Below are 23,972 nucleotides of genomic sequence, written 5' to 3' on the forward strand. Positions count from 1 at the left end.
GTTATGCCTTTCCATTGACGGATCAGAAAAATAAACATTAGCCTTTATACATGGTATATAGCGCAGGTACCAGATCAAAAGAGCATTGAAACAACACTGAAGGCTGGGTCCTTGGCACCCAGCCAGGTCTGTGTTTGTGTCTCTCCAGGGGAAGCAATCAGAAGGCATTGGAGGTAGACTGTATTGATTTCAATTGGCTCTTGTACAAGGTTCCGTCCCAGGGTTTTTTATGCAGGCTGTCTCAGGCTGAGCGCTAAGGGTTTCTGTGTAGAGTTTCCAGCGCTGTGACTCTAGGCCTCAAATTAACCCAATGCACCCACAGTAATTCCCGTTGTGCAATTTGATGTGGAGCCCTTTGCAAAGTTCCAATACAAATTTAAATTTTCCTCACTAAGTACCAGAGAAAAGTTACCGTGCACCTTCAATATTGAGATTTTTTTTTTTCAATACATTTATTTCAATGTTGCCATAAAGTTACATTTGTGTACATCATTAAAGTTAATATACATGATAATGAATGAATAATGGCAAACCACAGATTAGTCAAGACAATAACAATTTACACGGAAGTTGAGTAAAATCAAGGCCTGGTGTGATGTGCACAGAGCTGCAAACTCTCCATGGTTCTGCAGAAAGTCTCTGAATATCTTTCTATGTTCTTATGGACAAATTTGAAAATCTTCCTGATTATGGAAATGTTTTCCGATTTTGTTGAAAATAATTCTCAATGTCTCCCTGATTGATGTACACAATCTCACAGATTGCAAGATGCTAAAATGTTGACAGCTCTGTGTATGATACAATGCCAATATTACCATTAAATGTATTATTCGTCTTCCCCCATTTGGGTTTTCCTCCCACATCTAAAACTGAACATTTCTTTTTGTTCCCTATTCATCTTGTTTTTGGGGCTTATTGTGCTGTTGGATGTGTCATCAAATAAATAAACAAATAAATAAAACAAGAATGGCATACTACTATAAAAAACCCTCATGCTGACTTCTGTCTTCTTCAACAACCATTCTGATTCTAGCTTGAGCTTCAAGAATAGTTGTCAATTATTCCATCTAGGCATATACAGACTACATAACTGTAGCCAGTATAACTTCACACCCCTTACAATGTCTGTTGAGTGTAAATATAACCAAGGCTCCAGAACAAGTCAAATAACGTTGACCCCGTTTCTGACCTCGGAAATACTCTGTTTATATTGCGGTTGTTCAGAGTCCATTTGATATATACAAGTCTTAGCATCTATAGATCTACCTAACACCTCCACAACAAAACTACGTGCCCATCGCAGATGTTGTTGCAGTGTAGCTCGGTTTTGAAGCCTGTAGATTTCTGTGTGACCTAATTTAGGCACTGAAGTAAACTCAGGCCTGTATGCTTGACAGGGTAAGGGCACCAAGGCATTTTCTCCTTGGTAAAGGGGACCCTATGAGGTAACTAAATTTCTACTTGAGCATTTCAAGGGCACCAGGGGGCATGGAGGCAGTGGCCTTCGTTGCCTCCTTGAAGTATCAGGCTTGACTCCTTGGCGGTTGAGGGTGAATAGAATACGGTCTGTATGCTTCGTTTTTGAAAGGGCAAGGGCACAAAGGCATTTTCTCTCCTTAGTAAAGGGCACCCTATGTAGCATTTCAAGGGCACCAAGGCAATGACCAGGGGGGCATGGAAGTATAAGCTAGGCCTGACTCCTTGGCGGTTGATGGTAAAAAAAATACACTGGCCTGTATGCTTCGTTTTTGAAAGGGCAAGGCACCATGGCATTTTCTTCTTGGTAAAGGGCACCCTTATTTTAAATTTCTACTGGAGCATTTCAAAGGCACCAAGGCAATACCAGGGGGCATGGAGGCAGTCGCCTTCAGTGCCTCCGTGAATTATCTACTGGTACCACTTCTAACACCTGAAATGCTGGTCTTTGCTTTTCAGACCACACAGTTTTCAAACCTTCAGGGTGCTTTCTATTCTTAACATCCATCCCAATTGTGCTTTCTCTACAAAGGTTACCTTTTGACGTTAATTACACCTCTAAATACTTCAAATGGCCACATGTTATTCAGGCAGGTGATTCTCATTGTATTGTGGCAGGAAACAAATCTGAAAGGGCGGAGAAAGGATCCTGTATACAGGATATCTACCATTCCCTAAAGATCTAAACGACATCAATTCATTGTGAAGTCATTCCCCTGACTCTCATCTGTTGCTGTGTTTAAGATCAGTCCCAGATTCAAACAACTTTGTTGTTCCCTTATTTGTCCCGTCTCTCATTGTCGGTGAATTCCGAAGTTGTTTTGATGAAGAAAGACCCAAATCACCATAGTTTGAAACAGTCTGCCATGATGGGAGGGAATGATTGAGTATGCTCCATGGTAGTACAATAGTAGTGATCTCAAACGAGCCGCTGCCTGCACATAAAATGATAAAGCTTTCACACCATCACTACTTAAATGCAGTCTTCTCGGAAATAACACAGTTTCAACTCTGTTCAGACCGAATTATTGGATAAAGGGCAGAAATTTAGTTCAATATCAGAATGGCCACCAGGGCATAATTTCATGAAGCTGTTTTAAGCTGAGTGGAGCCACAGTCACAACAATGTAAACTTAATGCAATTTGGTCTGGTCACCTGTTTCTTTCAAGCAAGCCCGATTTCATAGAGCTGTTAAGCAGATAATTTTGCTGACAAATTTGGGGCTTTGCAGGGTACAGTGCTTGTGATATGGTATTTTGGCTGGTAATATTGTGGTAAGCATAATTGTGTTTTACTTAGCAACATTGTGTGCTAACAACTGCCCCTGAAGCATTCTTGCCAACAGATTCATGGTCCAGATAATTAAATTTTGGGTGACATTTTAAAAACCCTTTCCAGATAATTCCAACAGAGCCTACATTAATACAAGGTCCCATTGGTTGTATTGCTTTCTCTAGTATGCTTCTATCTTCTTGCTCTAGAAGGCATGACCATGTATCATCTTATTAGCAAAGCCATATAAAGTTTGGAGCTAACAATTGCCTCTGAAGCATTCTTATCAAACAGACTCATGCTTACAATTTTTGTGCTTAGCAAAAATTAGCAGGATACCCGTCACAATATATACACGTGACATGATGGTGAGGCTTATTCTAGTAAGCATAACTTTGTTGAACTTAGCTACATTTTGAGATAACTGAAACATTCTTACAAACAGACTCATGGTCCAGATAAATAAATTTCAGGTGACATTTTAAAACCATTTCCAATAGAGCCTGCATGTAATGCTGTGAATACACTGAAGGTTCTATCCTTCCTCTATGCTTCTATCCTGCTCTCTTCAAGGCATGCCCACGTACCAGCTTATTAGCAAAGCCATATAAAGTTTGGCTGTGGAGGAATGGTCTACCCAGCATGATGCATCCTCTGTTATTTATGTAAGCCCCATGGGGACACAGTCTGTGGAGTATGCGGTTGCTACTAATAGCTGCCCATAGGGTTTAGTTGCTGGAGATGTCTGCTTCACTTTGACCTTCCTAGAAAAGATGCTGGGATTTTGTTGATTTCTTATTTAGGACTGAAATAAGTTGTATCCCTATAAATAGGATACCAATAATTAGTTTTAGTGAAAATATGACTTGAAAGATGGAATGTTCCATTTAAAGGCACTGGACACTATTGGTAACTATACTCAAAATAATTGTTAGCATAAAACTTACTTGGTAATGAGCAATGGAGAGCTGTAGATAGTATAGACTCCTTCTAGAGTAATGTAGTTTTTGAGAAAGAAGTATTAAAAGATGACAGACCTGAAGCCTGTTTTTAGGGCAGACTCAAGATGCTTACCCTGTTGTTATCTGGCTTAACCCTACTCCAAGTAAGGGTAGCTATTTCCCGGGCAATAGCCTTTACCCCTGGAGTTTACAAGGGTTAAAATTCAACCGTGAAAATGTCAAGTATACCTGGGGAAGTTGTGCAGTGTGAACAGGGCTTTTGTCCTTGATTTATGGTTTGATCATCTTTCAATAATTTACAGTTGCTGAGTTTCTGTGTACGTGTGTTAGCACTGTATACTCCCGAGTTCTTCCCGAGTTTTGTGAAAACAAAACACAGGCATATTACTCGGGTGGGATTCGAACCAACGACCTTTGCAAATTCTAGAGCAGTGTCATGCCAGCTATATTCGTGTGATAACTGAAACAACTGCATGTCTACTCATGGAATGTCTCATCACACTGTGTCATGTATGACTCCTGTCTGTAACTGATACATTTAACATTATTCTTGCGACCATCTTGAATTCATAGTGATATTTAATCTTAATGCTTACTTGATGTACATTTTGTACTGGTTACCAATTATCGTGTAATTATAACCATCTGAAATGTTATATTTTTGAGACACATCAAGTTATAAGTTGATGCGATTTCTCTCGCCTTGAAATGAAAAAAAAGTAAGCTCATGAAAAGTATAGAAAATCCTACATTTTAGCAGAGGGTACTGCAAGAATTTATCTTAAGTAGGATTTTAGGCTTTGCATGGTGGGAGTATAATAATTAGACCGGGAGGTTTGCAGTAGTAGTGTTGGTTCTTAGAAGAGTTTGATAACTCAATGTTTCGATCAGTATGCTATGGTCGTCTTCAGGAGAATGCTGGACTCTGTTGCTAGATGCTGCTTAAACTGTCGATTTTGGTTTTCACATAAACTTATTTAAACAACTGACACTTACTTCAAGTCTAAGTAGATTGGTGAACATGTTTTTGTCATGATTGGTGATGATGACCTGGGATGCTTAAAAACAACCCTCCTATGCTTACACCAGGTTGGAACACAAAGCTGTCAATATATGGTTAGACCTATGGTCTGTCAAGTACAAGATTGTAGTTGGATATGAAGCAGGCCGAATGTGACATCTTGAATTCACATCTAACCACGAGCTGCTGTTGTAACAAGTACTGACTCAGAAAGTCCAATAGGACAAGTGAATAGTATATTAGAAGTGACACTAAGTACATTATATCCAGGTGCCCCATACAAAATGGTTGTCAGTTTCTGCATTCTGCATATTAAAAAAGTTGAAAAGAAAGAGGGAAAAGTAGTACTTCTTTAATTTCTTGTTATTGGAGTTGGAAGAAATGTAGGGACTTGGTGACTGTAGGTGTTTATTTCTCAACAATTCAGAGCTTGATTTTAAAAAAAAGTTTGTTCGTGTAAGAAAGTAGGAATGTTGAAATTTTGCATTGTGGAAGGATAACCAAGAGAGGTTTTCTGTAACACCATGTGAACATCTCTATAGTGTAATGTTGGTTCTGAAAAGAAAGACCCTGTGGTCGTGAACTCAACCTCTCAATCAGTATGCTCTGATCGTCTTCATTGGTCATTCTCTTATAAAGAAGTCAATGTTTTTCAAGTTTCCATTGAACGTGATGGTCAAACTGGACGTCAAACCACTGACCGTGATCCAAGGTTTAACATTCTGCCTCCAAAATAAGGACAAACCCGCTGGACGGACAACGCACCTGGTAGTCATAGTCCAGGGGAGGTTTCATTAAAGAGGATTCCGATTCTAGGAGGAAATATCCATGCGGCTGATCCAGTTTCATCAACAGCCCACAGGGAGTAGAGCCAGGCTGATCCAAAAGTGGATGAACGTGCCTCGCTGTAGGTTAATGGCCAGTACTCGACATGTTTACTGTGAGAATAATGGCCGATACGCTGCGTGCTTGTTTCTAGACTGATGGCCAGTACACTACGAGGCAAGCCCAATTAGAGAGTAGGTGTGTGTGTTTTTTGTACTGATCAGCTGGCTGTAATTGTTATATTATATCTCCCTCAGGGTTTTGGTTTTCAATCGTTCCGACAAACTAGAAAAACAAATCGCACCAAGATTGACTTTCCAATAAACTAACATTCTTCGAGCGTTTTCAAGCATACTTGAATGTTCCAAGAGCCAATAATTGCTAAAGAATTCAGGCCTGATACTTCATAGAGGCAACGGAGGTGATTGCCTCCATGCCCCCTGGGCATTGCCTTGGTGCCCTTGAAATGGCTCCTGTAGAAATGTATTATTTCCTCACAGGGTTCCCTTTACCAAGGAGAAAATGCCTTGGTGCCCATGTCCTTTCAAAAACGAAGCATACATGCCTGAATGATATATCTCAAAGTTTTTTGTTTTGTTTTTTCATTTTTGCAGGATTCAAATTAAAGTTCCAAATCCATGCTACTTGATGAGGACTTCTGGCCATTGTCCCTCCACAGGGGGGACTGAAGTACTGAAGGTTGATTTACCCCCGGGAAGGCCAATGGCGGAAATAATTCACAAACATCTGAAGACTATGAGATGGGAGTCTCCACAGGTACCCGGTAGTCGGACACCAGCATACTTGAGCAGGTGCTGAGACCGACAAGGTTGTTTCCTCAACTAGTTGTCTTTAGTTAAGAAAATTAGCAAAGACGGTGTCCGATGAAGGATTTCACAGTGTGGAGTTGTGACGCATTCTCCTTGAGGAGTTTGGGAGAAGTTAGGGTCAATGCACTCCATGTACACTGCAGTTTAAGATTGTTCTCATAATAAGGCATTTGTAGAATCTTAAATCGGCTTTCTCTACTTGTCTAATATATAACCCAACATCTAACCAGTGTTTTTTGGCTAGAATATCATGACTGAGATTTACGATGTCAAGTTATAAACCACAAGGGAAACTGAATTGGTAAATTGTAAATAATTTTGTGTTGAACAAAGACAAAATGACCAGATGTATATTTAGATGTGTATCATCGTGGCCGAGTGGTCTAGTGCACCATATTCAAGTTCTGTCATTCACAGAGTGTGGGTTTGAATCTTGGCCTTGCTGGTCATGATGCTTGTGTCCTTTAATAATGGACCCTTCCCATGAAATATGCTAATCACATTCACGCATGCGTACAGACCCTGTTGGTTGGCAAACGCCACTGATTTGTGCACTAAGCAGACGCGCAATCGCGTCTGCGTCACGCACCCATTAGCCATGTACAAAACAGCGCGATGTTCCCTCATTTTGCCAACCAAAACGTTAGTGCGCACGCGCTATGTGCAATTTACATATTTCATGGGAAGGGTCTAATGCTCCAGTCTTTCAGATAGGGTGAGCAAGTAAATGAACCCAGGAATTTCCTAGGGAATTTCTTCAGTGTGAAAGGGGCGCGTGCAAAGTTACCAGTCAGTATAGATCAAAACTAACATTAATCACTCGCATAAAGTTTGGTTTTGCCTCATGAAAAGTGACCCTCTTGATTGCTTTAAAAGCGTCAAGCTTTCCAAAGTAAATATTTACCGACAATTTCTAGGAAAAGGTCTGCAAAGCTCCAGCCCGTAGCAGTAGATAAACTTTAAAATGTAACCTTCCTCTTGGGTGAATATTACTGGCATGTAGCCAATCCGCCACAGATTCCTGGCATGTTTACGTACCCAGGGATAATGAACTAGGCGTTAGAATTGTTTTTACAGTTCCAGAAAGAAAAAACATGTCAAATGAACACCACACTTTGAACTTTCATCAGTCAGCGAGTGGTTGGTAGGGATTATCAAAAGTTTGTAATGTCACATCATCGGATGGTAAATATATCAGGGGTACATATCTGAAATGATTTTATCGAGAAGCAGTTATCTCAGCTTGAAGGTCATCAAAGCATAGATGAAGATAGCAGACTCCATCTGACAACTCTAATTCAGTCTTATCATATTCTGGGAAGACGCTAAGGGTTTCTGGGCATAGCTCATGTCAATATCAACTGTGGTCATTAATAGCAATTCTGTCAGTACTTGGTCCTTGGTAGGTTGATGTTTTTTTCCTTGGTGGCTGAGGCAGTGAAAACTCATGGTCAGTATCATGGGTTCAATTTCAAAGAGCTGCTTAAGCATGAAAAATTGATAAGCACAATTGCTTACCAGAATAAGGATACAGGCAAACTGCTATGTCACATGTACACCTTGTGACTAGTCCCGTGCTCATTTCTGCTAAGCAGAAAATATTTTAAACAGCTCTATGAAATTTTGCTTAGGTGGTTAGTCAGTACATCACATATGAGCACATCTGCATTCTCAAGGGGTATGCTACTTCTGTCTCCAAAGCTGGAATACAAGTCTGAAAACTTTATTCCATACCTAAATCTGCAAAAAGAAATAACAAGCTCCAGTGTATTCCAATGGCATAACCAGAGGTAAAATTTTCTTTTACAAAATTGACTCATACCGAGCACCCCGCCCTTCTTCTTTACAAACCATTTATTTTATCACCATGGTAAATTGGTCATCAATATGTGCCCCACTTTGGCTCAGTGCCGAGCAGCATTTGGCATTCAGCTTGCACAACTGGTATTGTCGTAAAACCTTGTGTGCGTTATATGACTACATGAAACTGTCATTAAAATATCGCCAGAGCCATTTAACTTTACTAAATTGCTATTTTTCTTTCTCTACTTCCAGTTTTGAACGGAACACTTTACTTTTTAATATCCATAACCATGAACTTAGTCGTTGTACCTCCATTCCACGTTGCCACATTACTTCTTTTCTCCAACATAATAAAAAGTAATTTACTATCCTTTTGCTATTTCTTTTCTTTCCTGATTTAAAAAGTACCCAACCCATTAGCCCGCCAACCGAAAAGAACAAGTTCATACAATTCTTTCTTTCCTCTCAAAAATCTCATTCACAACCCAAACTACCCCCACAGCAAAATTCCCATACCGGTTTGAAATTGACACAGTACAAATATGCGGAGTTCTCAAAAGCTGTGACCAAGCATGACCATAGCACTTCCAGGTTACAAAGGGCGTAATACATCAATACACTATCGCTGGTGATAGCACTGCGCTTTTACTGCTCCTTCATTCAGTAAGGAGATTCGGATGAGCAATCAAGTGTTCCTCACCCTAGTTCTGGACTGAGGTCAAATTTGTTCCAACTTAAAAATGAAATTGAATACTCCTCTCATAGAGAGAGTATCAAAGGAGAAACTAAACTGTATTTTGTAAGTAATTATTTAGGGAAAAAAATCTACAACAGCGATGGAAAGAAGTTTCAAATTTATTTATATGTCGGTAATTGAGAGCCAGCAAGTTAATCCGAAAGTCACAGGTTCAACTCACTCTAGTCAAGTTATTTCAGCCCAAAATTATTTAAAATTCACCCAGTGAGTTTCCCTACGGGTTTATTACTTGATAAACAATCATTGCATACAATTTAAGGAGCATGTTTAATTCTGTTAGTATCTCTTTGCCATTGGCCTAATGCGAGAATCATTTTTTCAGCCTATATTTTCATAATTTTATATTTCAAGCTACAATCAAATATACACATGTGTTTCATCATATGCAAAATAAACTCTTGCAACATAAAATGCTGTTGCAAATGTTAATACGAAACTGTCTGTGTTTTTTATTTACAATCAGTCTGTTTTGTTTTTGTTAAATATCATAAGGGACAAGTGGTTCTTGGAACTGAACTTAATCAATATTGTTTGCTTCATTTAGAATAAATTATAGATTTATGAAGGCTAAATAAACTGACTTGAATTGAAATGCAACAAGTGTGTCTTACAGTCTATTTATTGATCCAGTGTTGTTGATTTGGAGTACTGAATTGTGTAGTGCACTTGTGTAGAATGCACGGTGTAGAATACTTATGTAGTGTGTGTAGTATACTATGTTATGAAGTGTACTCGTGTAGTATGTATACCTGGTACCGGGTAGTGTGTAGTCTTGGCCCAAGACTTTGGTGCTTGATATTGGATAGTGTACTACGCGCAGTTGTTAATCGCCAAAGCGTGTCCGCAATGGTATGATTTAGTTTACTGGACGGCTTGAAGTCTAGACTTTGCCAGTATAGTCTAGACTTCAAGCCATCCAGTAAACTAAATCATACCGTGGCGGGCGCGCTTTGGCAATTTACAACTGCGCGTGGTACACATATCCAATATCAAGCACCATAGTCTTGGGCCAAGACTAGGTAGTGTCTAGTGTACTTAGTTAGTGTACTTGTGTAGTATACTAAATGTAGTGCGTGTAGTATACTATGTTATGTAGTGTACTTGTTTAGACAATAGAGCAAGGCTGGTCCTTTCTCTATTAAGACCTATATTTGTTTCAAGAAGAGGACCAGAACATTCTGGTCCAAACAACAAGTACAAACTAGCTCTTAGAGACATCACTACCCCTGCTGCAAGGGGCCTGTTTGGTTAAATGGCCCTGTGGTTCATTGTCAGCACTTGCTGACACGCTTTTTCTCCAAAATGTTACGAGGGTTTGTTTTGTATTTTTTTCAAATTGTTTTTTTTTTTCCAATTCTATTGTTTACATGTCCAGGTATTGCCTGGGTTAATTTAAAGCTTGTTTTTGTGCTTAATTTATAATTTGGTTATTTTGACCATTGACAATTGAAAGAACGAGTTAATACTCGAAGGATGCTGGCAGAGTTTTGTCCTGTCTCTTAACCCATGCTTAACCAAATCACAGACCCCTGTGAATGACATCCCCTCTATGATGTGTGGTATAGTCCAGCTTAGGATATCATGGCATATGACCATGATGTGCTGAAAATTAATATTAGTTGTTATGCATTTAGGTACGCTATTCATAGTTAAACTATACCACAGCGTTTACAATAGAAAGAGCACAATATTAAAATACATCAGCATTTGTTGACAGCAGGCTCTCACTGCAGAGTTTTAAAGGAGATATTATTCAGCTTGCTTATCTTTTTATTACCCGTCCCCATCATGTTACATAAACAACATTTGTTACCTAAGCTTTCATGTTTCCCGACAAGCCAACACTTCATTGTGAGTTTTACTGCCACATCATGAAGTTGTTTTTAATCTTCTTGATATAATCCAGAAATTATTAATCCTTGACACTTTCCCGCTTGTAGTTTTCTTTGTTTGTCTTCGTCTGGTTGTTACTTGTCAAATTCTTATCTGGCGCCAGTGAGGTATCCTCTGCATTATCCTCCCCCCATCTCATATCAATGCAACAATGTCGCACAATAGCTTGCACAAACTATTTAAAAAGCCCTTGTCTTGTCAATAGATCTTCACACCACCTCACTATTTACCATCCAACTTGACGAGTCTCATTAAGATATCACCATTGGATGCTCTTACGCCTGCCAGATCCCTTCACCTTATTGACTTTTCAATTAACCCAGTGTACCCACTAAGCTTGGGGAGTTTACACCCAGAACCGGGCGTATTTACCAAAGATGTTGCTGGAAGATACACAGTTGGTTTTTTTTTTTTTCACCTTGCATTCTTAGGTGACTATATTCTTACGGTTGAAGTGTTTGCTTATGGCCAGCATTGGGGTACATGGCGGCTTGTTTCATGTTGGAGGTGTTGATTCTGTACACAGTTTGTCTTTTCATTGATGATGGGTGGACGGAGTTGTTTCATATTGAGTGTGTTGCAGTTTCAGACGAGACATGCAAAACAGTTTCTGGATGAAAGCCTACAAAAATAAGCCACTTACGAGTTTGGTTTGAATGATGTCTGGCACAAAGCCTTGTTTGGTCTCAAAGTGAATGCTCAACTGGAAATTTCCTCTGACTAAATCTAGTGTTGCTATGCCACATTGTTCGGGGCAAGCTTTTGCATAGAGTTTCATACAGAAAAACATACTGTACCCAATTTCTAATGTGGCACAATGACACCAGTCTATTCTTATCTGGAGGTTGCTGTACAAAAGAATGCCCTGATGTGATGTGGGTTAAACAGTCAACCCTTGTTATAAAGAGTACGCTATAAAGAGGTTTTGCTTATAGGAAGAGTACATTCTGAAGTTCTGAATCTCATTTCTGCTTTGTGTTTCTTTTTTTTTGCTGTCCTCTTATAACAATATTCCTGTTAAGTAGGATTTGAAACTATGCATGGATCAGAGCATACTGATCGCAACGTTGAGTTGAAACGGTTCTTTTCAGAACCACCCCAACTCAATTAGAGATTATCATTACATGGTGTTACCGCAAACCTTACTATATTATAATATTTTTAAAGAGGTAATTTGGCTAGTCCCTGTGATCTTGTTATAACGAGAGTCAAGTGTAGTATGTTTTGTAGTTTAACTTTGATTGTGTCGTGCGGACAATTGTAACCATGTGCACTCTTTGAAATTGTAATCATTTGTCTGTTCCTTGAAGCACTTGTAAAAAGTTATTCAAACATAAGTTTTACTTAGAACTGATGTATCTAAGTGCCAACACGATCAATACTCAAAAAGCATACATTATTTTGTCCAATGTCCAAGGTGCTTCAAGATACTTTTGTTATGAAGTGACGGACAGATGAGAGATTGAACACAGATCAGATATAAACAAAATAACCCCACCCTCAATTCATTCATGATTATGCCACCAGTGAATCATCTTCTTCAACTGCTGTCTTGACCCCCAAAAAGCTCCACCCAGACCCTTTCAATAACCCAAACTAAAATAAGAAGCTCTGTTCCTTGTAAGCCACAACTTTGTACAGAAAGATAATCCCATATTGTTGAATCTTAGGCTGTGATAATGCTGATAACACCTTGCCTGCCATCTCTAAGGACAGATTAAAGACCCCCACACTGCCCTAGTGATTTCAGAGTCCTCTTCCTGTCATCCCCATTGTCATTTTGACTTATCCTTGCAAACCCAAACAATGAGGATTTGGGATTTCATGTTGTGCTTTTCTGTTGAGTTTATCACAAGCTAGTAAAGTACCCTAGTAGCATCAACACTGTGTTTATAGCATCATGAAAATGTCATATTAAGAAGTGCAGATAAATCCCCAATAAGATGTGTGTGTAGCTCAACCAATGACTTCAATTTCACTGGTTTCCTCCATGATATGAGAGGGTGGAAGTGTGTTTATAACATAAATAAAATCCCATGCTTCTCCTCAATGAACCAAAGTCTTGACACTCCTGGGGTGACGGGTATTTTTCTTCAGCTGCGCCAAGCATCTGGAACTCTCTACCACTTAATCTTTGATCCTGTCTTTGTAATTCAAAATCTCTTCTCAAAACTAAATCTTATGTCACAGGTTTTCAAGGACTAATTTTGTTGCATCCGTTTTCTTTCAACTCGTTTTGTTTTGGTTTTATTGCGCCTTGAACACCCCGCAGGGTGGATATGTGCGCATTACAAGTCTTTATAATTATTAGTATGATTTAAGATTTAAAAGGATGTTATTCTTATAGAGTGAATATAGAGGGGTTCTTTGTGGAGGAGGGGGATCCAAAGGTCTTTTAAGACCTTTGGATGATTCAAACAATTTTATAGTAACTGATAGTTGGATAAATTTTCAGCAATTCATGACTGTAGTTATTGGTCTGGATGATTCAGTAACAAATGCATTGCACTTTATTATTCTGTTTTATGAAATTCAGTTTCCGAACACCTCGCTTTTCTGAAACACTAAAAATAAACCTGAATTTTGTATTCATAATTCTAGTTTCTATATTTGACACTTCTAATTTTAAATGAAGAAACTCAACCACATGTTATTCTTTACTTCAATAGTTTGCTCTGTTTTATTTCACAATATTACAAAATTATTAACACAAATAGAGAAAAAACAAACGTCACCAAGTTCCATCTTCAATTTATGGCTTTTATAAAATAAAGAATACTTACAGCGATTTGCCGATATACATATAACTGGAATCTCTTTAACCTTAAGGGACACGTTTTTTTTATACTTCACATTATTTTTTACACACTTTCAGCTTCTTCGGTTTGGAAGCGCAAATTTCACTGGGTTACTGACAGACATTTGCTCATTATGAAAAGAACTAATTTATGTGCAACTTTTTAACGGAAGGTTGGAATTAACTTGCCAAGGCGAGGCAAACAAAAATAACATGTCTCCCAAAAAAATAATAATAAAGGCCTAAATAAATAATATTGATAAAACATATTTAAAAAATAGAAAACAATGGAAAAAACTTAGAAGAAAATAAAAAAATCAAATAAATTGAGATCAATTAAAATCAAATCAAAAATAAATTTTACTTAGGTACATTGACCTTGACGAACTTTCGAAAGCTACATATCAAAAAGCCTGATTCTGCTTAGCAGTATTTGTTAGCTTAGCAAGTTGCATGTTTTTACAAGGAATTTTGTTAACCAAATTCACATTCACAACGCTCACAATGTAAATCACTACCTTCAGTTGATTATTTTAACATACATGCTTAGTCACACATTAGTTCCATTCTGTTCAAATTTCATTTATAATATCAAAAATGTGCCCATAAAACTTGTCTGATTTCTTCGGTATATGTCATCGCAAATGTTAAACTTGTTCTTAGATATTTTAATCTAAAATCCAGTAAATATTTAATTCTTTAAAAAGATGACCAATGTATACACCAATGCTTTTGATTTTGATTTTAAGCTTTATTAAAATAAATAAATATCACAAAAAAATAGAAGATAAAAAGTAAAATGATTTGAAAATTTAAGCTTTCCAAAACCTTGGTGGCAGATACTTGTAATCTTTTTAATTTTTTACTATTTGTTACAGCCTCAGTTGCCCCTGGTCTGGACCTTTTGCCCTTCAAAAGTTTCCCAATGAAAGTGCCCTTTGAAAAAAGATGATGGCCCTGCCCTCTCGGAGATAAAATTACAGGTCTGAACTAATAACAAATTTTGGTTCTCAGTTTTATCCCAAAATAAGAAGGAGATTGGAACTAATAGGCCCATAACATAACACATTGATTGCTTTTAGGTTATTAACATTCAGGAGAACCAAGCTTGGAAAAAGTATGCTTTTAAAAAGAACAAAGTCTCTGATTTTGAAACGAACTTCATTAAAAGTATAACAAATAACTTCAATTAACAGATTTTAACTTAAAAGGCAATAATGGTTCACCAAACACTTAAAACTTGTGAGACTTCATAGAATTAGTGTCTGCCAAATATTTGATTTACATATTTTTTATTTCTTAACATACTCTATTTGGCAAAATTCTTTTAGAGAAGAATTAAATAAAACTCCATAACCCGGTTCAACATTAGGCAGTACTTAACAGAAGCCCTGTTCACACTGTACAAATCCAATACCTAGGAGATAAAACCTCAGGAAACTCCTGGGGTATCTTAACCCTTGTGATTGTTTACTTTTGATACAAAATGAGTTTTGGGTATTCCTACCGATGGGTTATGAACCATACTCCCAAGCAGGGCTAGATATTCCCAAGGAGTTTGCCAGGGTTGGCAGTTCAAGTATGAAACATCAACCTGGGAATTATCCCAGGGAAAGTTGTTAAGTGTGAAAGGGGCTAAAGAAATTTCTTTCCATTTTCCTTAAGAATGTTTACTACCCTCTGTTGACACCTCAGTCAACACATTGGAATTCAGTAACACTCCTCTATTAATCATTGATTGGAAAACAAATTCCTAAGTTCTTTTGTAATATTTCCAGTAAGTACTTAATATGGTTTTTAACAATAAATTATAATGGGAATACAATATACATTTAACTTTTTTAATATGATACACAAGGGAAGAACTAGTTAGTACAATGCATTATGGCAGACTTTTTGGGAAAACTCGGAAATGCCTTTTATTTTCCTCAGTGTCATCATTCAATTGGTCGACTGTTATTGAGTTCTAAAAGCAAAAGCCCTTTGTTAACCTCATCGTTTTTTATGTAATTCCTTATGAGTGGATCAGCCATTCAACGTAGATAACCTAACAGTCACATGATGCAGTCTCGATTCATAGTCAAAAATAACTCTTCCGCCGACAGTATTATGAGAACAACTAGTCTCCAAGAATCTGGCATTACAGCCGAACACAACTCTGCCATGTTGGTAATAAGGTTCACCAAAGTCTGTTCTCCCGTCCATAATCCAGAGTTTAGTCCATGTGGACACAAGTAGCTGAACATTTATGGCACAATTCCACAAGAATACGGAAAGACATGGAGGGGGGATGTGCGAAGTGCAGGATGAAGAAACATTCAGGAACTCAAACGATGCAACAAAGCTTCTTCCAGATTGAAGATTTAGGTTTAGACGGCAATGGCTTATCCTTCTTGACTTTTGTTGGCTTTATACTTTTAGGTTTCTTGGATTTGGAGCTGTTTTTACTCTTGCCCTTAGGAGGCCCAGTAAACTGGAGCGCAGTTAAAATAACTGTGTCAAAAACGTCCTTTAAGTTATGTTGTGTCAACGCTGAACATTCAACATAACTGACAGCGTTGATACGCTCCGCACGGTAAATGGCCTCCTCTTCCGTTATCGGCCTCTCATGATACTTAGCAAGATCAATCAAGACATTGACGTCAGTCCGTAAGTCACACTGAGTGCCTACTAGGATTATAGGAGTCTTGGGGTTGTGTCTTCGTACCTCCGGCAACCACTTCTCTAGTGTGTTGTGAAACGATGTTGGTGAGACTACACTGAAACATAGCAGGAAGACGTCTGTCTGTGGGTAGCAGAGCGGCCTCAAGGAATCAAAATCATCCTGGAGAAGAAAAACATAACAAAAGTTCCATCTTTAGTAAATTACAAACAGGCCTGTATTCTTTTATTTTCAAAGGGCAAGGGCACCAAGACATTTTCTCCGCAGTAAAGGGCACCCTATGAGGAAATTGAAATTTTCAACTGGAGCATTTCAAGGGCACCAAGGCAATGACCAGGGGGCATGGAGGCAATCGCCTTCGTTGCAGCCTCCGTGAAACATCAGGCCTGAGATTTCATACTAAAACTTTTTTTGACAACTCTCCGAACTTGATTACCATGAGGCCCACTGGCTGCAAGACTGGCTTTTAATAAGCCACTCTTGGCAAGGCTCCAGCCAATGTAGCCAGGAGTGAACATGTAAGCTCCAAAGTGTCACCATGGAGCTGTAAACGTGACAAACTCCCTGTTTAATAACTTTCACCTTAATCAGGATGTGGTCTGGTACTAAGTGTTTCATTAAGATGAGTTATTGAGGGGGGGTATTCTAAATGACAGTAACATAAATTACGATGTGGGAGGACACAACATTATGAGTTTCTTCGGAATCCTTATTTGCAGAAACAGAAAGGAAACAAGATTCTTTTAAGTCCAGTTTATAAAACGCTTAAAAAATTTCACTGAAGGCTAAATAAAAAAAATACCAGTTGATCGTTCGGGTTTTTTCCCACAAACTGAATGCTGATATTGAGTAGCAAGTGATGATTTTTTGAGTAGCAACTGATACATTTTGTGTAGCATTTTGCTCTGCTACAGGCCTACAAGGGAAATAATTCGCTGCATTCAGTGATGTTCCTCCAAGCTCATTGGTTTTGGAGTTGGACTGCTTTGCAAAACTACATTGACCTTTTCGCTAAGGTCATCCGTCTGGATAACTCATTAGAGCCAGCCACAACTGTCCATGCTCCACTCCAGCAGAACTAACACATGTTTTCTCACTACACAATTACAGAGTTGACACCACAGGGCAACACACTTCCCCCTGGGACGGAGGCTGGGCAACCTCCATCCCTGGCAAAAGCATCAAGGCCTTATGGTCCACTATCAGGACAACTGATGTTAAGATTAGAATCTTATCATGGTTTGATATGGATTCTGTATACAACACTGAACAAATATTGTAAAGCCATGATATTTGTTGATTAACGAGGACCAACTGATATTGAGAAATGCTTTTTCTCAATTTGGTATCAGCAACACCGCCACGACTCATGGTCAGTTAACAATTGAAGACTCAAGTAATTTATTGGTGGATGTCTGCTTCTGATTGTACACTGTTATTTTTTTCCAGGTCACTTATGTTAAGATAACACTAAGGTCATTGGTATATAAACTTAGTATTGTTTGGCTAAGCTACTGACCATAAACAGTTATAATAAGACACTCCCTTGAAAACCCCACCAGTATTATTAATTCTATTTAATGATCATTGGATGTGGGACCTAGAGGTAGCTTAGCGCACAACAAACTGTGCTGAGTAGAATAAGGTTACCGGCCGAAATGCAATCATTTGTAACTGGCATCCTCCTCATTTTTGCTTAGCAGGAAACCATTAAGCAATATTTTCTGCTTAAACAGCTCTATGAAATTGCGCCGATCACTTGGATTGGCCAAATTAAGTACAAATGCGATTGAGGACTTCAGAATGTACTTTTTTTTATAAGCAGAACCTCTTTTATAACAGTGCTCTTTTTAACAAGGGTTGAATATAAAGACATTTTCAATCAAGCCATGATAGCCAAAATTGAATTGATGTGAAGGTACAGAATAACTGTCAAACGGGTAGGTGATGATTTTCACTCATCTATTTGCTTTGAAAGGAAGCTTTTTATCAGAATTCTTTTCCGAGAATAAAACCTTCATGAGAAAAGTGCAAATTGGTGTTAAGGTATGTCCTACAGAATAACTTGCTGTGATGATTGTCATTCATCTCGTTACTTTAGAAGGAAGCTTTTCATAAGAATCCTTCACTGAGAGTACAACCTCCAGTAGTCACCCGCCTCCCCTCCCTCCAACCCAACCCCCCACCTCCCTGAGGTCTCTGTCCTGTCTCTATACAGATCCACTATATGATCTGATCAAGGAGATGCTTTCACCTCAGATCTATTGATCGAAGTCCAAACGACTCTGGCCAAAACTCTGGACCATTGATTGAAAAACTGGTCAACAATACCCTCACATGAAATCCTCTACAGTGACAAGCAGCGTTAAGCAGTCGCTATTGTCAAACGTTGTTAATGCTAGGCGTTGGGTATTGTCAACTGGACAGGCTAGGCTACCACTCGCCTCAGGGCAATTTGCAGTGTCTTTTCGCTGGGGTGTTTTATTTGAAGCCAGCCGAAAGAGAAAGGGCTGTACTAAGAATGATTGCACGGTGATCACTTACTACTATGGTTGCAAATGCTGAAAGCACCCCCCCCCCCCCCAACCACCATAGACCCCATACATGTACATTGACACTGTACAGCATGGTTTAATAAAATCTTACAGTAGAAAACTACTTATTACTCAATGGTAACCACTAACAGACCTGGAATTTCATCTTTGAGAGGGCAGGACCATTTGCATTTTGCAAAGAGGACACTTCCCTTGCAAAGTCTTTTAAAAGCTTAAACGTGAAACTTTTGAAGGGGCACAAATATGGCCAATACCACTTGAGGCAACAGAACCATGGTCTCTGTAAACTGGATAATTTTTATTGAAATGTACAAATGAAATGTAGTCGCTGGGTTTAACTGGTTTATCCTTCCTTTTGTGCACTTCATAATATGTTCTGTAGTTTGAAATATCGTATAAAAGATCTTGCTTCCGCCGAATGCATCAAAGCAACTTCTTTAATGCACTATGTTAATCTTTATCAACAATTATAATAACAACTGTTATTATTACTATTAGTGTAGTTATCACACTGTAGTTGAAGCCCTAGTTCGGATACAAATGTCAGAGACTCCACTCTTCACCAGTTAGTCCAAAGTTCAACCCACACCCCATCTATGCAATGCTTACAAATTACTATCCTCTCCACCCACGTGTGATGTACGTATGGCACTGGTGATGCATATCTTTCAATTAGCCTAAAGGTTTAAGTGGTGGAGATATGTGTCATGGGAAAAATTACAATCCGAGATAAACTGCTTTATCAATTGGATTCAACAATTGTTGCATTTGGTAACATTTTGTCAAAATTGTTCAGCTCGGAAAACCATTCTAGGTCAAAGTTCGTACTATGAGGTCGCAGACAAAGACGATTTTTTGCTGTCAACTAATTCTGCTGATAGACAAAAGTGATTACGATTTGATCTGTTTTATCGCTACGATTGTCGGATTAGCAAAAGGATCATTGGTTATTATCGGTTTGTAATGCCCTTTGCTATCATTCTGGGGTAAGGGTGAACCAGACAAAAATAAATCCAAGTAGAGTCATTGAATTCTAATATTTTAATGTAATTAAATGCGTGCTCAGTTCAACCATTCAACCATACAGAAAGGCTCTATGGTTGAACATAAAGTCTGGAGCCTGGCATCCTATTTTCTGGCATGCAGTCCACAGAACCTCAAGGCTAATCAGGTTTACATTTGGCAGCCCTGTCGCCAACAGAAGAATTTATTTAATAAAAAGGCAAACCTTGACTTTTAAAAGAAAGGAGGGAGTTTATTTTGACGTTTATATTACTTACTTGGCCAGCTGTATCGCATATTTGGATTTTGATGGGATTCCTGTCTACTCTCACCACAACTGTAGAAATGAAAAGAAAAAAAGGAATGTACAATAATAAATAATGTATTTATTTATGGCTGTGGATTCACAAAATGTCAATGACAAACTTACTAATTGGTTTCTGTAAATAAATGAACATTCAAATCTAGCTGTATAGTTTCTGTGTTTGCAATGCCCCATAGCATGCAGTTGAATCAGTTGATGCACTTTGTTCCTGTAACAAGGGCAGGGCAACTGTAAAGGGCACAGTAGACCATAGGATTATTCATACTTGTATTGGAATATTTCATTCAAGGGGCACCAAGGCAGTAACCAGGGGCCTGTAGGAATTTGCCTCCTTGATAAATAAGTGAAGTACTCAAGCTGGATCTAATACAGTAGTCGTACTTAAACAAAAACATACAGAAATAAAAACTTTGGATTTGCAGATTGTAATGCGCATTTAATGAAATTGTGTATTCAAACATGATTTTATTCTTGTTTGGCTTCCTACAGTACATTAGTAATCGCTAGACTAATCAATATATAACAAGGCTGTGCTCCATTGCATTGCAATTGACAACAATATCTAAGGGGCCCCCCAATGGGTGTGCATACAATAACAAACATATTGTACGCAATCATAACAACCAACCCTAGTACATGATTTTGTAATAAACAGAAATTCAGTTTTTACAACTCTGTTGATGAAAAGATCTGCAGTGTTGTGTGAAAACAAATTTACTGTTGAGTTACAATTTATGGTATTTAATCACCAATTCACTGCTAACTCATGTGTAATTTTCTCATGATGTGTTGTGTGTACTGTACTTTGGCAATTCATCTGGTAAACCATTTACGAACCACAGCTGTGAAATAAAGATTACTGCAAATTTTCATGACTGAAATTGGTGTGCATTAAAATAGCAGGCATATCTTTGGTAGCGTACTGTGTAGTGCCTGCAGCAGTGAGTGATAGCTATACAATATTGCTTTAGGTTATATTTGGTCTCCCTGTATTCTGTAATCTGTATGGACCCCTTAAATGACCACTCTTGTGGAGTAACTTTAGAATACAGGGCCACACTCGGCGATGGAATACAGTTACAGGAATACATGTCATGGCTGGCCACTTTAAGCTTCCATACTTCTTTCTCCTGGGTCAACTCCCAAGTGTTTTTTTTGTCTTGTTTACTAATGATAGCGTCTGGTTAAATACGAGCACAAGTACATGTAGAGCTCTACTCGTATTGCATGGTGTTCACTACAGGATTGAACCAAATGGCTACAGGCCACCAATTGGGTCCAATTATGTGTAAAAACTTCAAGGTGTAGGATTCACATTGGAGTAGTGACTCAGCTAATGGTAAAAGGTGTCGGAGCTTGAGGACAATATGCCAGTGAACTTTGAAGAGTAAATTACAATATTTTATCTGTGCTCAGCAGGGTGGGGAAGGCAAAGTAGAATATAGAGCAAGGAACATGAGTAGAAATGTGTGAAAAGCACGGACGCAGACACAGTGGGAATGGCTTTTGTGATAAAAAGTGTAACAAATACTCTTATTACTGACGTATGCGTAAGTGCGGGGGATAGGCAAATTTACAATCATCTACAACCATTCCTTAGTGCAGGATGGTGCAGGCATGGTGTAACCCTATACGGTGTGTAAGGATCCCCCCCCCCCCCCCCAAGACCCTTTGACTAGTAATGGTCACACTGCAATGTCTTGCAAGATTTTAGAATAATGTAAAAATTTTACCATGGTGCTGTATATTTATCTTATAGGCCCTATATGTAGCTGTGGTTACCACTAGCCCATCCTTACCAGAGATTTTGACATTGTATCAACATTTGTAGTAAACCAGTAACCACAACATGACCAGCAGTGTGGTTTACTTTATTTCTGTCTTGTGTAACTGCTTTTCAACATCGTTAAAAATGACTCAAGCTCAAAGTCAACAAGGGTCAGAAAAAAACTGTTTGTGACAGAAACCACATTGATGATTAACCCAGCTAGTGGTTTGTGTATGGGCTCCCCTCCTATATACAATGTAGTGACTCACAATGCTGGTGTGTTGAGTTTCTACTATGATGAGTTTTCATAACAATTTCTACCTCCCAGATTATAAGCTTCTAAACACCAGAAGCGCTGCCCACATCAAAGGACTTGCCTCCCTTTTCAAACCATTGTGCTTACTGTCCCTAAATTAGCTGTGGACAATGCTAAGCTTATGCAATGGTGAACAATTGACTATGGGTTTAGGGGCTACACAGGATAGGCCTTGGTGGGCTCAAGTGACTTGAATGAGGATTTTGAAAGAGTTCAGTGAAGATCTGAAGAGGTCATTCACACTAGAATTGGAACAGGACATGGTTTAGTTCACATCAAATTAAATGTTCAAGAGGTTGAAGATCCTAGAAATTACAAGGATACGATTTAGAAGATGGTTTTTAATGTTCCCACAACCATTGTTGGACATAATTGAAAGTTCAATTCAGCATCACAATCTACAAACTTCAAGTACCATTCCAATTAATTGGTACTTAAGCAAATATTTAAATGTACCATTTTCAAGTTATAATCCAAGCCACCATGTGCTGCTCTAAAAAAAAAAAAAAATTGTCTCTGCATCATCAGCATGGATGGAAAAGACAGCTGTTCTCAGAGCCACCACTGCCTTGTAATTTCTTACAAAGTAAATTTGTTTTTAACCGATTTGAAACTCAAACTCTATGAAATCAAATAAATTAAAAAAATATTTACATCAATGTTGATTAAAATTAAATGTAGCCCAACAACAACGTCACTGGTATGTGTAAAGTTAAACTTAGTAAAAGATTGAACAAAACAAATGGTTTATCATACAACAATAAATTAAACAAATTTAAATTGATATTTTGTTTCTATAAAAAATATAACACTCTTATGTTAGAAATTTCACAAACCTGAATAATTATCGAATGCTGTTGGCACATATTGCAATGGGTATCCATTCGTTGTGTAGCTCACGACTAGACTAGTCTTTCCTACCGCACCGTCACCTATTAGCACACATTTCACTTTGGTTTCAATGTCCTCTTCGTTGGCAGACTCAGTTCTCGAGATATTGGATGTTGTGGTGGGTGCACGCGACCGAGACGATGCCGTCACCACGCCGACTGGGACGGCGGGCTGGTGGTGGTGGTGGTGGTCGTTAGCCGATTGCGCTTGGGGCGGCATTGCACTGGATGTTATTGTCGGACTGTACGGGTGGTAAGACTCCAGATCGCGATATTCCTTCGTAAACCCGGCGAGAACCATTTGCAAATCAGGATAAAGAAACCAGTTTTCACTGAAGAGATGTAACTAAATAATAGTTCCACAACGATGATCACATTGGTGTATTTTGCTGGCCTCTAGTTTAGAAACTTGAAGACCACAATCAGAGTCAGCTAGCTGCCTTGAAAGTTTAGTAACTTTCTCTCCAACTAAAACTTGAAATCATATTTGTTTTACCGGCTTGAGTGTAGTATCCAGAATTGTTCTGTTGAAATAATTCCACAGGGATATAGAAAAGGAAAGTATTTCCTGAAATGTGCTGATTTTACTGAGATGTGGATTTGCTCTCGTCAGATGCTTCGTCGCAACATCACCCACGCGAGCCTTCAGAAGAAGTGATCAAAATAGCTTTCAAAAAAACAGCCGTGTGCTGAAAAAGTGTGTGTGTTCAATACATCATCAATATGCATGATATTGATATGGAGGCCACATCACTGACACACAAGTGACGTATAGCACACTGTGTACGTCATCGATAGGCCGTCGTGTGTTAACAGC

The 23,972-nt window shown here is 38.5% G+C and overlaps 2 protein-coding genes across 3 annotated transcripts in view; one reads left to right on the plus strand and one right to left on the minus strand.

Moving 5' to 3' along the window:
• LOC139942158 (RNA polymerase II-associated protein 1-like) overlaps positions 1–8,213 on the plus strand; it is a 130,078-nt gene extending 121,865 nt beyond the window's left edge. For both annotated transcript variants that reach the window (XM_071938905.1, XM_071938896.1), the window contains exon 29: positions 6,172–8,213. The gene's annotated coding sequence lies outside the window, so the exon portion shown is untranslated. The remainder of the gene's footprint in view (positions 1–6,171) is intronic.
• Positions 8,214–13,496: 5,283 nt separating this feature from the next.
• LOC139942168 (cell division control protein 42 homolog) lies at positions 13,497–23,870 on the minus strand. The gene is made up of 3 exons (XM_071938919.1): positions 23,102–23,870; positions 20,135–20,193; positions 13,497–16,461 (listed from the first exon to the last, which is right to left on the minus strand). Exons 1-3 carry the CDS (start codon positions 23,454–23,456, stop codon positions 15,964–15,966), a joined length of 912 nt encoding a protein of 303 aa, XP_071795020.1. The 5' UTR covers positions 23,457–23,870; the 3' UTR covers positions 13,497–15,963.
• Between the last annotated feature and the right edge of the window lie 102 nt (positions 23,871–23,972).

Source organism: Asterias amurensis, chromosome 1, assembly GCF_032118995.1.
Source record: "Asterias amurensis chromosome 1, ASM3211899v1".
NCBI classification, from domain to species: domain Eukaryota; kingdom Metazoa; phylum Echinodermata; class Asteroidea; order Forcipulatida; family Asteriidae; genus Asterias; species Asterias amurensis.

Coding starts and splice junctions, on each gene's coding strand:
- LOC139942168 (XM_071938919.1), bottom strand. CDS start 23,456: ATGGTTCTCGCCGGGTTTACGAAGGAATATCGCGATCTGGAGTCTTAC. Junction 20,194..23,101: donor AGCATTCGATAATTATTCAG/GTTTGTGAAATT, acceptor TCATTTCTACAG/TTGTGGTGAGAGTAGACAGG. Junction 16,462..20,134: donor TATGCGATACAGCTGGCCAA/GTAAGTAATATA, acceptor TTTCTTCTCCAG/GATGATTTTGATTCCTTGAG.